At 41.2% G+C, this 15,175-nt stretch overlaps 1 protein-coding gene across 1 annotated transcript in view; it reads left to right on the forward strand.

Annotated features, from left to right (window-relative positions):
- CDH7 (cadherin 7) overlaps nucleotides 1–15,175 on the forward strand; it is a 102,329-nt gene that overhangs the window by 41,465 nt on the left and 45,689 nt on the right. Inside the window, exon 3 of the mRNA XM_054020769.1 lies at nucleotides 11,004–11,298. Coding sequence (XP_053876744.1) covers nucleotides 11,004–11,298 — 295 coding nt within the window. The remainder of the gene's footprint in view (nucleotides 1–11,003; nucleotides 11,299–15,175) is intronic.

The raw sequence follows: 15,175 nt of genomic DNA on the forward strand, positions 1-15,175 counted from the left end.
TCTGGGAAAAACCGGACGTATGGTAACCCTGCTTGAAGGAATATTCACAGTAAACACAGACCTCTCAGTGCATGTTTCATCCAGTGTATTGTTGAATGTACATTATTTTCCCTGTTCTAAGTTACAGCCTGATTGACTTCAGTGGAGTTGCATGTGTATAAGTGAGGGCAAAATTGGGTTCTATGTATGTAACCACACAGTTATCCCTTACTTGCCCACTTCCTTTATGTAAGTGTGATGTTGCCTGTGGGCTGTTGGTGGTGCTACAGTACAGAATTGTTGCTTTTTCCAATTAAATATTTTGCAATTAGTATGTGAAGATGCACATTATACAAATGGCTTTTACCACTCAGAGCTGCCAAACTGTCATTTAAGAGCGCGAATAACAAATGACCATTTTGAGGAGTGACATACCATGATGATGGCCCATTAAAACTCCTCAAGAATACTCATGGACTGCATATGCCACTCAGCCATCTACAACAGCAGCTGCCTCTGTGCTCTTCCTCTAACTGTGCTAATCTTAATGGGCTTGCTGCACATTTCCTTGCAGCCACAGGGCATCCATGCTCTTATTAAAACTGGGGCAGAGGAAGGCAGAGGTTTAGGATTGCAGCATCTGGACATGTAGAGAATTGAGAGGACCCAACAAGGAGATTTATATCTCTGTATGACATTATATATTATGTATATATTTAGTTGAGTGACATTGCTTGAGAGGAAAAAAGTTGTGCACATGTTATAGAACATGTGTGTGACTTGGCTGGTCTTATCACATCCAATTTTCTGTATGTTCTTATTAATTATTCAACCTCCAGTTCTTAGATGACAGTACCTCATATTCCTAGGTGGACCCTGACATCTGAACTTGGTGTTTCATTCAGGAACCTTGAGGGCTTACTTAGATTATAACTGAAATTTTTTGAGGAGTAAGTTTAAGAATATTGTCATGGATTATGATTGAATAATAGTTTTATCAAGCATTACAGATGTGTTTGCATCAACATTTCTTTATTTTAATGTTGGTTCAATCAATGTTCAGTTGGATCCCAGGGTGTTTAAAAATCTGATATGGGCTACACAGTGTGATATTAGCACCATATAGTCAGTGGCATAGCCAGGATCTAAGAGCAGGGGGAGCAAACATAAAAAAGGCGCCCCCCGCTTGGCTCCTACTCTGATCACACCCCCCTTGTCTCCTCCTCCAGCTGCTCCGCCCCCCCATTGGCTGCCGGCCGCCATGATGTGCCCCACCCCTTGCTCCTCCGGCCATGGCTGCTGGCGGCGCTGCGGAAGGGGATGTGTGTCTGTGCCTCCTTTGCGGGGCTCTCCCGGCCCCGGGTGGGTTCTTGCTGCTCCTGCGGCATTCCCGGCCCCACCCTTCCCCGTGACTTTGCCTCCCGCACCAGCCTTTGTGTGCGGAGGAGGGACAAGCCCGTGCCGGGAGGGAGGCTGGATTTTAGGGCAGGGGAGCAGCTGAGCGCTGCATCTCTGATTACAGAGCCGGGGGGGGGGGCAGCCAGCGGCTGCAGAGGGTTGGGGCGGGGGCCTCCTGCTTCTCGCGAGCCCTGCGAGCTGCCCAAGTCCTGATCGAAGCCCCTGGGCCCGGGACAGGCGCTGCCATTTCCCTTGCCTCCGTGTCTCAGTGCGCCCCGGGCGGGCGTGTCCAGGGCTGGGGCAGGAGTGGAGCTCGCTGCAGCAGGCTCGGGCCACGGGGGACCTGCCCGCGCCGGGGCTGAGCTTGTGTCTCACTTGAACACTAGGGGGCTAGAGCAGCAGGCGAAGGAAAGGAAAGAAGAGTTATTCCGATGGGATAATGGGCCTGTGCAAGGAAGCTCACAGCTACTCTGCCAGTGCTGCGCCCCTCGTCACTCTGCCTCCTCCGGCTGCACTCGCCACCCCGGCCCATTGGCTGCGCGCCGCCCCGCTGCGCCCCCCCCTCGCTCCTCCGGTCATGCCGCCCCCTCCCCATGGCTCCTCCTACGGTGCTGCCCCCCCTTGCCCACAGGAGTTCAGCGCCGGCTGGCAGGTGCGCCGCTTTTTGAAAACGTGCTGAGGGAAAGCGGCTGCTTCCCCTGCACCCCACTAGCTACGCTACTTTATATAGTACCAGTTTGGAAGTGTAGACAGGTTCTGTGCTTCATAAAAGCTCTTTGGCTACTTTAAAGATATAAAGGTTAAAATAAAAAGTGAGTCTTTTTAAATGAAATTTATAATGCTTGTGGAAGTTGGAGGCTTGGCAGTGTGGAAGGGTGAAGTCCTCCTTATTCACAGGACAGGTACTGCATATGGCTTTTGCAGTGAATGCATCACCAAACTGCCCCATCAAATGTCTCAACCCTTGACTTGTAGGAGTGAGAGGACAGTTGAGTCCTCTTGTCAATTCAAAACTTGGCCTCAAGAGCTAGCAACTATATTTCCTGTGAGGAAATGAATAAAATTCTTAATTTTTGATCTCTGTGACCCAGTGCCTACTCTCAGCTCCGGCCCCTTTGTGTTGCTCTAGCACCAAAAAGGGCCAGAAATCTTCCCTAACAGGATCAGTGAAGAGTAAGCTGGCATATGTGTCACAGTGGGTCACAGCTGAAAATATCAGATTCAGGACAAACTGCTGAGAAATAGGGCAGAATCACTCCCAAACTGGTGGTTATTCTATCATAAGATATACCAAGCCAGTAACAAAAGTAAATTTTGTCTCACCACACTGGTTAACAATAAATCTAAAATGCAGTCTCCTTAGGCATTCCAGTCCTTGCTTTACCACCCGGACACTGGACTCTATGATGAGTGGTTACTGAAAACCAATTTAGTCACATATAGGGTCCTCTAATCCCAAGAGATCAGCCACATAGCCAGGTCAATATTTAACTCAGATTTTATCCAATAATCTACACTGTTGCCAATCCTTTATTATCTAATATCTGAAGGTTTATTTATAGAAAATAAAGAAAAGACAGAAAAGAAAGAGGAGAGATTTAAAATAGTTAAGGAAGTCTTATACATACAATCATTGCAAAGTTCTTGGATCAGGTTTGTAGCAGTGACGTTACAGACTGCTTACTTGTAAAGTGTGTGGTAACTTCCAAAAGATTAGAAGGTCCTCTGACCACAGTAAATATGGTCCTTTTAGTGTAAATCCATAGTCCAGAGATCAGAGCAGGAAAGAGGCAAAGTGGAGATGCTTCCAGGGTCCTTCTTTTATACTTTCTCCCATGTGGAGGGACTGCTTAGTTTATGGAAAATTACAGGCACAAGATGGAGTTCAGGGTCGCATGAGCAAGTCACATAACTTTGCATGCTTTGATGACTCATAGACACAGGCATTACCCATATTTTGACTAAAGCATCCACAGGAAGGACCACCAGGTGGGGAGAAGCTTTTTCTGTGGCCCATTGTGAGATTTAAGTGTTATTTAATGGGCCATCAACTTGAATAGTTCATTCACAATGTGCTGGCCAGATTGGATATAAATTACCTTGTGGGTGTTATGTCAGGAGCAAACACATTTGATATATAAATCTGTATAGCAAATATTCATAACTTCAGACACAAAAATGCTACATGCATATAAACAGGATAACCATACTCAGCAAATCATATCTTTTCCATTGACACATTACATGACATACTTTCTACAAGATTTGTTGCAATTGTCTAACAGTGGCAATATTAATGATTCAAATGGTCATATTTCAATCATACAGCATCACAATAGGGAAGCTGGTTGGCTAGAGTTGACATAGCCAGCCCTATGCGAACTCTCTGACTGCCCATTGTATCAGAAGGGCTGCAGGAGCAGGAGATGGTGAGGCAATCATCAGCCAGTACAGAGGCCCTTAAGGAGGGCTCTCAAAACTGGCATAATTTAGAGCAGCCCTGGGCTGCTCTAAATTACTCTGGGGATTGCAGTGACCCATGGAAGCCCGGAAGCTTAGTGAAGCACAAAAGTTTCTTAAGGCCGTATTTCCTTCCATTTTATCACTCAACTATGCTGTTCAGAGCTCTGGAACAGCTGAGGATCTGAGCCTGTGACTCTAAATTTTGAAAAATACTCTAATTCTTTTCACTGCTCTGTGCATGTGTGGTCACTTGCATTTTTCCTTTCCCCACCCCCCGCTTAGCACCTGATTCTGCTGATTCTCCATCTTTTTTAATGTACTACAATCTTCACTGTGCCTCCTAATATATAATGTAACTGTTAATACAAATTTTCCCTGGAGAACAAAGTTTCTCTGTAAACACAGGGTAGTTACAGCAAACATTTACAGTTACTTGATGCTTGTCCAGCAGCAAAAAATGCTGTAAACATTCATAGGATATCCATTGCCCAAGTTGGAATATTAAAAATGCTGGTGAGCTGCTACCATTCTATCCCAGAGATTCTTTCTCCACCCCTAGACTGCAAAATCAGCCCCATTCGCTACTTTATTTTGTCCTTTCTTTCTTTTTTTTACCATCTCCATAGTTCTTTATTTTTCCCTTCCATTCCTTTTCACTTTCTATCTCTCCTGTTATCTTTTCCCTCCATATCCTTCTACCCCAGTGCCTTCCCTCCTCCTCTGTTGTCACTCTGACCTCCATATCTGGTGTGCCCACCCCTTCCATGTCTGACATCTGCTTTCCTCTCATTCTCCCCATATATGGTCTATGGCCATATATGCGGGAGAATATATGCGGTGCGGGCCAGGCCACCGCTTCCCGCAGCTCCCATTGGCCATGAATGGCGAACTGTGGCCATTGGGAGCTGCGAGCGGTCGTACCTGTGGACGCTCAAGTAAACAAAGCTTACCCTGAACAAGCCGCGAACCAAGCTTGGGAACCCCGGGTCTATGGTGTCATGTCTACTCTGTTCTCTTCTCCCTGATGTCTTTTTTCTTCACATCTCGCTGCTCCCCTTCCTGACCCATATGGATCTGTACTCTCCATTATCTCTGGACTTCTGACCATGTCTCTGCATTGCAAAGCCAGTACTAATCTCTTCTGCCATCTACACTCCAGTCGGCATCTGCGCCTCATTGTATCTTCAGGCCAGTGCCCAGCAGATACTGTGCTCTGGGTTGGACCAGATTCTTAGTAGTCCTTGATGTTTCTGCCTGTGTTACACAGAGTGAATGTGTGTTTACTGTGGTGCTACTTCCTCTACTGCACTATGGTCATTTCTGCTCAAGATCCCAAAGCAACAGAGCCAAACACACGTGGCTAGTATGTCAGAAGGGTGAATAGTGGCATTGTGGCATAATTATCTACATTGGTTCCATTCAAGCACTGATGGCATTGCTGATGCTGAAGGCTTGGACACCATGACAAAAGCCAAGCCTTTAGAACACATCTTATTTAAAATAGTTTGTTTTCCCCCTTAACATTCGCTGATTAAGATTATAGTTATTTTTGGACATACATTTATATTTGGTGCTTTTCTCTTTACTTTATCCCTTCCCTATATTGATTCTTATACAAAAAGCAGAACATAGAATAGTGTTTTCCCCCTGTGATCCTAGCATTGTACAGCAATGTAACATAAAATAACAAAACAAAACAAAACAAAAGGAAACATTTGCCCTCCAGGAGTTGTTCCTCAGTGTTTTTTGGAAGCAGGTTTCTAAAAGAAAATCATTATCAGCTGAGAAGTACTATGGCTAGCTCCTGGGTGTGAGGTGAATGATGCGAATTACAAGCCTTTGCTGATGTCAGTTATGTGTATTACAATTATCTATTTCTATTTCACATGATTTTGTGATGAGGCAAATTGGCAATTCATGATATACGGTTAGATTTTCAAAAGTGCTCAATACTCAAGAACCCATTTTGAGAACAGTAAGGTCAATAAGTGAGTGTGAGCCAGGGAGAGCGAGCACCCTGATTTTAACAGGAATATGACAAGTCTCCAAATCAAATTTAACTTTGACACTAGCCCTACATAGACTAATTTCATTCCAGATTTAAACTTCTACTCAGGTTGAAATTATTCCAGTTCACTGAGTCATGATCCCCAAACACCCTCCCATATAACAAATATTATATAGGTATATATTTTATGGAAATATGTAACACATTTTAAATTAACAATCACAATTCAAAATGCCAATACAAACAACAATATAAAAATATATGGCAAAATTGCATAGTTACCATCAAATAAAATAGTAAATCCAATAATATTAAGTATTTAAGTAACAGCATTGTCGTTCATGACCATTGAAATGAATAAGATGGGAAAGAAAGGAGGGAAATACAGTCTTTGCTAAAATAATTTTGTTTGAGATTCCCCCTACTTTCATTCCATCTTTAGACAATTTAATATTTGAAAAGTGCCTTTAGTTTCATCTGGGCATGTGGCTGCACATTCCCTCCCAGCCCACTTCTCAGTCTTGCCAATGGGATGGCAGCAGGTAGTTGTGAAGTAGTTCACTTCACAATCCATCTCCAGTCTTTTTGGTGAGATGAGTTGGTGGGAGGGGAGAAAATGGGGAGAAGGGTGCTGCCAAGGACCTAGCTCATCGAAACTGTTGGCTGGACATAAGACCTGAAGAGTCCACAATTGTAGAGCCAAAACAGAGAGTTCTGCCATTTTGTCTTTCTTTATTGCTTCCCCCAACCCTCATCCTCCTATCTCCCCATCATCCCTGCTCAGTTTTAGTGTTAAGACAAGAGAGCAGGTACATTTGTGTCATCTCCACTATGGATGAGGAATCAGTTCTCCTTTGTCCCCCATCCCTTTCTCATACTTTTCATAGTGGGATAGAAAAGGGGTGAAGTGTGGTGACTCCTCCTCAAGAGACTTTCTCAGTTATACTGAGAATAAGTATCTATATTTGATTCAAAAGCCCAATATTTTTGAATCTCTGAATACTGCAGTGTCTCATACTCTTTTTCTCTCCCTCTTTTTCACCACAGCCTTTGTGATCCTGTTGGTGGTGGAAAGCCTGCAGCTCCTCATGTTCTTTCTGTCTCTGTCTTTTCTACCCTGCCCCAGGCTTTGCATCTCTCTGGACCTTGCAATGAAACAGGAGCCATTAACAATCCTGTCACCATGAGGAACAGCTTCAGATATAGATTTAAAATGTATTTAATGTTAGAAAGAGGAAGACAGGAATATTAGCATTCCACCTATTTTGAGGGAGTCTGAAACCAGGGAAATAGCAGTCCATGCCTCCAGAAGTCAGGGAGAGCCTTGCTGGTCAGACAAATTGACTCTAGTGCACAGGTATCTATAGTTATTGATGGAAATAGATGTTTAGCTCTATAGGAGATACTACAACAGCACACAATAATGCTAAGTAATGCAAAATGATGTTATCATTGGCCCTGTGAATCGCAACCTACAAGATGGCTGAAAGCATAGAGCATTTAGTGTCAGTGAATCTAAAAGAAATGGACTAGTCATTTGTTAGACCCTCAATGGCAGAGTAATTGTTGTCCTAATTAAATAAATACAAACACAGCAGGTCTGACTGTACCCTAAGGTTTAGCCCTTCAGGTTCAGCAGGTCCCATGGGTGTACTGAGGGCAAAATTTGGTTTATTTTTTGATTAGAGAAGTAGTGTCTTTGCTGGTCAAAATCTAAAGAGCTCACTGTATCTCTCTCTCACACATACACACAAGAATATTTTAAAGTGATTTTTGTAGGGCTTGATCCTGTGAAGCGCTAAGTGTTGATTTCATTGGGAGTTAAGGGCTCTCAGCAACTTGCAGTGTCAAGCACACAGTGAAAATAATTGTCATTAGTGATACATAAACCTCAAAAAATGTGTATATGTAGTTCAGAAAACTACCAAACCTCTGGAGATCTCCTCATTCCCAACAGGCTAACATGACCCTGCCTTTCTAGAGTTGTTAGTTCTCCCTAAATCTTCCTGATTATGGAAGCATCCTCCCACTGTTAAGGATGCATTCTGTGTTTTCTCTTTTAGAGCTGGTGCCTTCACTTTTAGTTCTCGTGAGCTCTTGTGCCCAGTGCATGCCAGGGAAGATTAAACCACAGAACCTACAAAGCCTAATGGTAGATGTGCTTGGGGCTCAGCTGAGAGGCATCTGGGACCATTCAACAGATCTTGGAAGATAGAGATAAGGTGACCTAGATCCCCAATGTGGTGGTCTTGCATGGAGGCACTAGGAATTGGGGGAAACATATAGTACCTTCATTAAATGAAGAGAGCTGAAATCCTTTGAAAAAAAAGTTTGGGTTCAGAGAAAGTAATGAAGACCAGTCCCCCCTAATTATGGCCTCTTGTAAAGAAATCTGTGGCTGATGGGGATAGGAGATCTCTCTGAGGTGAAGATCACTGGATTTCCTACAAACTGTGCCTGAAAGGCAATGAGTTAGGGGAACTCCAGAGTGGGAGTGGGCAAAACTTCCAAACCCTTTGGATTCTTGGGACCACCCTCTCTACAGAGACATGAGTCATTTATGTTGCTCTACTGGATAACCTCTCCCCTGAAATCATAACATATTTGCACTGCTACTGGCTGGGCCCCCTTTTAGACTTCTGTGCTAGATCCCTCTTGGATTTCTATGTGGGAAATCACAAGTGCAGCGGAGAGCCTGTTGGGGGCAGTGCCACAGAGCAATAGTACTCTACCTTACACACAATCTGAATTGCAGAAACTCTCTGGAGCTCTTCCACACAGAGTTCCAGAGCAGGGTTTTCCTGGAAAACAGCTGGCAAAGAGTGCTGCAGAGGTGGCACCATCTCTTTCTGCATATTAATCCCCCAGGATCATCCCAGGTCAGTTACAAGGCCAAATATCAATATTTAGCCCTTCCAAGTACTCTGCAGACATTTATTAATCTTTACAAATCTTTAGACTCTGACCTGGGTAAATATCATTATTCCACTTTCAGATGGGGAAACTGAATAACTGAGAGTGAGACTAGTCCACAGACACATTAATAGTCAGTGGCAGAGGTGGAAGTAGAGCCCAGAACTCCTGGGTCTAAGTCCTGTGCTCAGTCTACAAGTTGAGTTACTTCCTCCATCTTAACAGTAGACTTACACTAAAGAGACCCAAAGCAAGGCTGATGTGTACATTCTCCAGCTATCTGGATCCTTTCAGTGCAGTTGAATTTTTTACATTGTTCCTTGCACAGAACTTTCATTTTTCTCAACCTGGTACTAAAATACTCAAAACAGTGTTTAAACAAACTTTTTAGGGTGTTCTTATAGAATGAGAGCACCACACTGCCTTCTGTGGTGATATAGGGTTTTCCCTAGGGTTAAGTAAGTAGGGAGTGCTTCTGCAGCTAGTTGAGCCTGGGACACTGTTTTTTAAAGATTTAGTAGAACAAAATATTCTGTAATTTTAATAAAACAAAATGTGCAGTGAGTGTAGCTCACCCACAGCCTGAATTTTGTAGTATCAAAGAACATTGCTGGTCACTCTTTCAGTCCACAGAGTATCAGTTGTCCACTAAAAGTTCAGACTGCAATCCATCTATTAAGATTGGTAGAAGGAGCATACTGCAACTGCATAAATAGTAGCTATCCAGAGGATATAAGCTAGGTAATGTATAAGTAATATGTAGCTCTTTATCCATTTGAAAAATTCAAAATTGGTCTCTGATTTTTCACTGCTGAAATGACACAGGCCTTTTGCAATTGTATTAAGTTCTGACTCAGACAGCAATTTTCTGCCCATGAATTCTGGCAGTGATTACAATTCTAGTGATACTCCCAGCTGAGAAAAAAAAATAGTGATGGAAAGAATGATAACGATGACGGCAAAGTACAAACAGGCTCAACCTGCGTTTGATATAGGGTGAAAGATGTTCCAAAGAGGATAAGAGAAGCAAACAGTTTGAACATCTTTGTCATTGTTCTCAAGTAATATAATCTTTTAACAAAACAGCAGGTGCTAAAGTGCACATGATTATTCTTTTCCCTTGTTCCCTACTGAAGTGTTTTTTGTTTGTTTGGGGCTTTATTGTGAGTGTGGGGGGGGGGTGGAGTTGGAGTTGGGGATGTGCATGTGTGGGTTCTGTTACCTTTATTCTGTCCCATAATAACTACGCTCTGACATTCATTCTGTGAAGTGGTAGACATTATATAAAGGTGTTAGGCCATCTCTTGGTTCTTTTCATGTTCTAGCCACATACCTGTGTCAAGCAGGGTTGGTTCCAGCCATGAAATGCAGCTGTGGCATACAGTGCTCTTACTACCTATATTGGTGCAGATTGGTTATACTCTTCCTGTATTTTAGGACGGGCTTTAGATGATGTATAATGAATAAACTGATATCATTCCTGGAGCATAGAAAGGTGTGACTATTTTCCAGGTTTTTACTGATCTACACTTTTGCCATTTGTATTACAAAATTGTATTTTGATCATGTTTTGGATGAAATTTTGTGAACTTCTTCTTGATCTCAATGAAATGATAATTTTTAACACTAGTGCAACTCTTTGCAGTCTGGTAAGGGTTGTCCACATTTTACATATGAGGAAACTGAGGCACAGAATTAAGTGACTGGTTCAAGAATATACAATATGTTAGTAGCAGAGCAAGACTCCTTGATTCTCTAATCTATTCTGATTCTCCCAGACTATGTTGTACAATGAACACTGGGAAAACTATCTTGTAGCTGATCTAGGGTACCCAAAAGCAAAGAAACAATTATTGAGATTTAGTTGATAGTAACTTTGCTCCAAAATCACAAACATCCTGTAGGACAGGCGTTGATAGCTGCTAAATGGTTACACCTATTTAAGAACAGACAGCATTCTAGAACTGAAATACAGCATGAGGCTACTATTGTTTTGAAATGACATAAAATACTTTTGAAAGTGAGATTGCATACAGAAAGGAAAGACATTTTCTTGCTCACAAGAGCAAGCTGACAGATTCTAATAGTCTTTCACATGCCGCACACAATAAACAGTCAGCTTATCTTTCCAAGAACAATAGAATTTCATGTACTGCTGCATGACATAAGAATTAGTTTTACATATCTCCATATCACTGACTCTCTTGTAAGTTAATCTCATCTCTCATCAATTTTTCACCAGCTTCACTCTGATGTTGATAAAGGAGATGGCTCCATCAAATACATCTTGTCAGGCGAAGGGGCAAGTTCCATTTTCATTATTGATGAGAACACTGGGGATATTCATGCTACAAAGAGGCTGGATCGGGAAGAGCAGGCCTACTACACGCTCCGAGCACAAGCACTAGATAGGCTGACTAATAAACCTGTGGAACCAGAGTCGGAGTTCGTCATTAAGATTCAGGACATCAATGACAATGAACCAAAATTTCTGGATGGCCCTTACACTGCTGGGGTTCCTGAGATGTCTCCCGTGGGTAAGTAGAGAATACATTGTTCATATCTTGGGAAATCTGTTCTTATTATCTTTTTTAAAATGTCATTATTTTTTTATGGTATTACACCAAGCTATTTAATTATCTATGAGCCACCTGCAACAGTTGGATGTTTGCAGGCTTGATGGGAAAATAAGGCTTTACAAAATATTTATTCTTTCAAAAATGTAGAAAAACTTAAATTAGCTACATCGGGATTTAGATAGGCATTTTATGGTGTACTTCTCATTTCAGTGCCCAGAACCTTTGTTTTATAATTCTCATTAAGAACAGAAAGTTTCACACCTACGCTCTGGCACAGAGAGGTGATAATACCTCCTTTTGTATACATCAACTCCATTATGAACAAATTCCTTTAAAAGCCATTTAGTACATAAAGTGTTTAGTGTGTGTTGCTTATATTGGTGTGTTAGAACTGTACCTCATTTGTAATAGCCAAATTATGCTCTGTGGGAAAACATGCATGGACCCAAGAGCAGAACTTGGCCCAACTTAAAAGAGTTTTGAAGTTTATTGGAATTAGAGAGTGAAGCCTTGTAAGTAGTTCAAGTATTCTACTGGAATATAGCAATGTGAATGAGGCACATCTAAACTCTATCTACATTCAGATCCATTATTTAGTCATTTTAAAGGACCAGCTCCTCAACAGGTGTAAATTGTCAATGTTCTATTGGCTTCAGTGGAGCTATGCTGATTTACACCAGCTGGCAATCTAGTCCAGAAACCGGCTCACTTACATTGAGTTTTGTTCCAAGCTAAGGGCTTGTCTACGCATAAACTGGAATTGAAAAAAAAAAAAACCCGAAATATGTTGTAATTCAAACCTTTTGTTACTTCAGTTACTTTGCAGCTGTATGTGTGGACACTCTTCTTTCAGATTAAGACTGCCCTATGTCAATTTAATTTAAATTGATTTTTTACTGATTTAAGTTGTATCAAAATGGGACATTCAATCTGAATGAACAGTGTCCACATACCCTGGTGTGAATTACAATCATTTTAGTTTTTTACAGTTTCGCTTTTGTATGTTGGCAAGCCCTATGTTACTGTTCCAGAATGAAAGGAGGAGAGAGAACAAAAAAAAAAAAAAAAAAATCTTGTTTAGGACTCTACTGAAATCATTAGTCACCATTACAAATAAAGGAGGCTCACTTGAAATCCAAAATATTAGCAGAGAGAACATAAGTAGAATGTTGCTTTTGTCATTTGATTTTACTTAGCAGAAGTCATAGATATGATCCCTCAGTTGATATTTTGCATTTGTCCATGATCATTTCATTCTAGGTCAGAGTCAGAAAAGGCAGAAGTAACATTTGAAGGAAAGAGGGAGATCGATATTCTTGTAAAATATTAGGGGGAAGGTGAAGAGGAGAGATACTTCTAAAAACTGTTTCCTGCTGCACTCTGGAAAGAGAAGATAATTCAGATAATTCAAGAGATTTTTAAGAACAAATAATCCAAAAGTTTAAGAGCAATATATTCATTACCAAGAAAAACCAAAATACCGATGTTTCAGACTAAGTGACCTCACCCAGGGTTAAGCTAGTTTTACTGCAGCATCACTGTTTTCAGTCATCTTTGTACTAAATATATATCATTCTTAAAGTGTTGGCTCAAGTAAATTTATTCATGGTGCAACAGGAAGTAAGGATTTAAAGCATCTAACTTCTTCATCTTGCACACTGAAGAACAGTATCTCCATCTTTCCTCCTGGTGTAACTTCTGCCTTTTTCCACATTTATTTATATTGTTAAGGCTGGGTCTACACTACCCGCCTGAATTGGCGGGTAGAAATCGACCTCTCGGGGATCGAATTATCGCTTCTCGTTGACAATTGATCCCCGAATCGACGCTCTTACTCCACCAGCGGAGGTGGGAGTAAGCGCCGTTGACGGGAAGCCGCAGAGGTCGATTTTGCCACCGTCCTTACAGCAGGGTAAGTCGGCTGCGATACGTCGAATTCAGCTATGCTATTCGCGTAGCTGAATTTGCGCATCTTAAATCGACCCCCCCCCGTAGTGAAGACTGGTAGTGACCATGGTAAGTGCCACACTAAAAGTGAGGGCTTTCCCCCCCAAAAAATATAGTTGGAAACATTTTTTTTGTTGTGCGTTTGAAACTGGATTGTGCACCTGACTCTTTTGCCATTTGATAGCAACCCACACTAGTGTCATTATATATGGTAGAGAACACACACACTATTGTTTAATGTGAGCTACTTTCACATATTCCTTTGCTGCTTCACCAACATAAATGACTGGGTGAAATTCTCCCCTGAGCAGAGGATCAGCACAAAGTATATATACCATTTCACTCCTACTTAACTACTCAAAATGGAATTTAAGTGGGACTTGAGTGGTGTGGAAGCCTTGTGCTGACCTCTACATGGGTCTGAATTGCACCTCATTTGAGATTTCTAGAATAATACATTTTAAACATCTTTGGAGTTTGCATTGTAGTAATACTGAATACTGCATTAATATTGGATTAAGGGTTTAGTAGCATGAAGCCCTTGTGTGGCATTTATCTTACATAGTCACATTGATTCATAGTTTATTCATATTACATAATTTCTAATTAAACATCTGCAGCATTCGTGAAATATTAAGGGGGAACAAAGTATCTCTCTCCTATTTTGTCTAAAATTATATCAATGACAAGGATTCCTTAATTGAATATGAAACAGAATGAAAAAAGATCACAGGTTTATAAACCAAAATGAACTATAAAAGCATGAGAACTATAACCCCACACTTCCAAATATCATTATTATGTAAGCATGATGATTCTACATTACATTTTGCAAATATTTTAGAACATTATCTGAGGACTATTGAAGCCAATCAGAGTCTTTCCTTCAGTGGGCTTTGGATTGGACCTTTTATGAAAATATTGGGCAGGGGAATATCTTCATAGAATCATAGAACTGGAAGGGACCTCAAGAGGTCATCTAGTCCAGTCCCTTGCACTCAAGGCAGGATTAAGTATTATCTAGACCATCCCTGACAGATGTTTGTCCACCTGCTCTTAAAAATCCCCAATGATGGAGATTCCACAACCTCCCTAGGCAATTTATTCTACTGCTTAACCATTCTGACAGTTAGGAAGTTTTTCGTAATGCCCAACCTAAATCACTAAATATTGATGGCTTGCAAATTTTTCATTGGAATTAAAAAAGCTCCAAAAGTATGGCCTATAGGAATGTCAGAGACAATAAAACATGTTAAATTATGGATAGAGTTATGAGTGACAATGTATTTTGCTTATTTTAAAAATGTAACAGAATGTTATATTTCAAACAAAAAAATAAATCCCTTTGCGAATGGATCTAATGATGTAGGCTGGAATTTCAAAAGGGCTTAGTATGCAAAAGCTCCCACATTAGCATCTAAAAAAGTGGATTTGCAGAACACTTGAAAATCTGGCCCTATGTGCTTCAAAAGTAAGGAGACTGAAAATTAAGATTTTTACGCCTACCTTAATTCTGTCTCTTTGCTCTGCCAATTTTTCACTTACAAGAAATCCTCCCCATTACCACATAAAAGAAACATGTCTGTCTTGTTACATATATGATGGGCTTTCATCGTATGATGATTTATTAAATTTATTTATTTTTAATCTGTTATTTTGCCACTGGTCAACTCTGCAGGGACTTACAATTTTTTTTTTAAACCAGACCTTTATCAAGCATAGCCAGTCACTAAAAATAGGTTTTCCTTAATGGGCCATATCAGCCCTAAAAACAATCTTCTCCCCAATATTCCTTGCACAACCTCATTTAAAAACCCTGCCTCCCATGCCACCGCTTTTTCTCAAGGTACACCTACAAACCCCCAAATAAGCTCCTCTGCAAAAACCA

Source organism: Malaclemys terrapin, chromosome 2 (genome assembly GCF_027887155.1).
Source record: "Malaclemys terrapin pileata isolate rMalTer1 chromosome 2, rMalTer1.hap1, whole genome shotgun sequence".
Taxonomy (NCBI): Eukaryota; Metazoa; Chordata; order Testudines; family Emydidae; genus Malaclemys; species Malaclemys terrapin.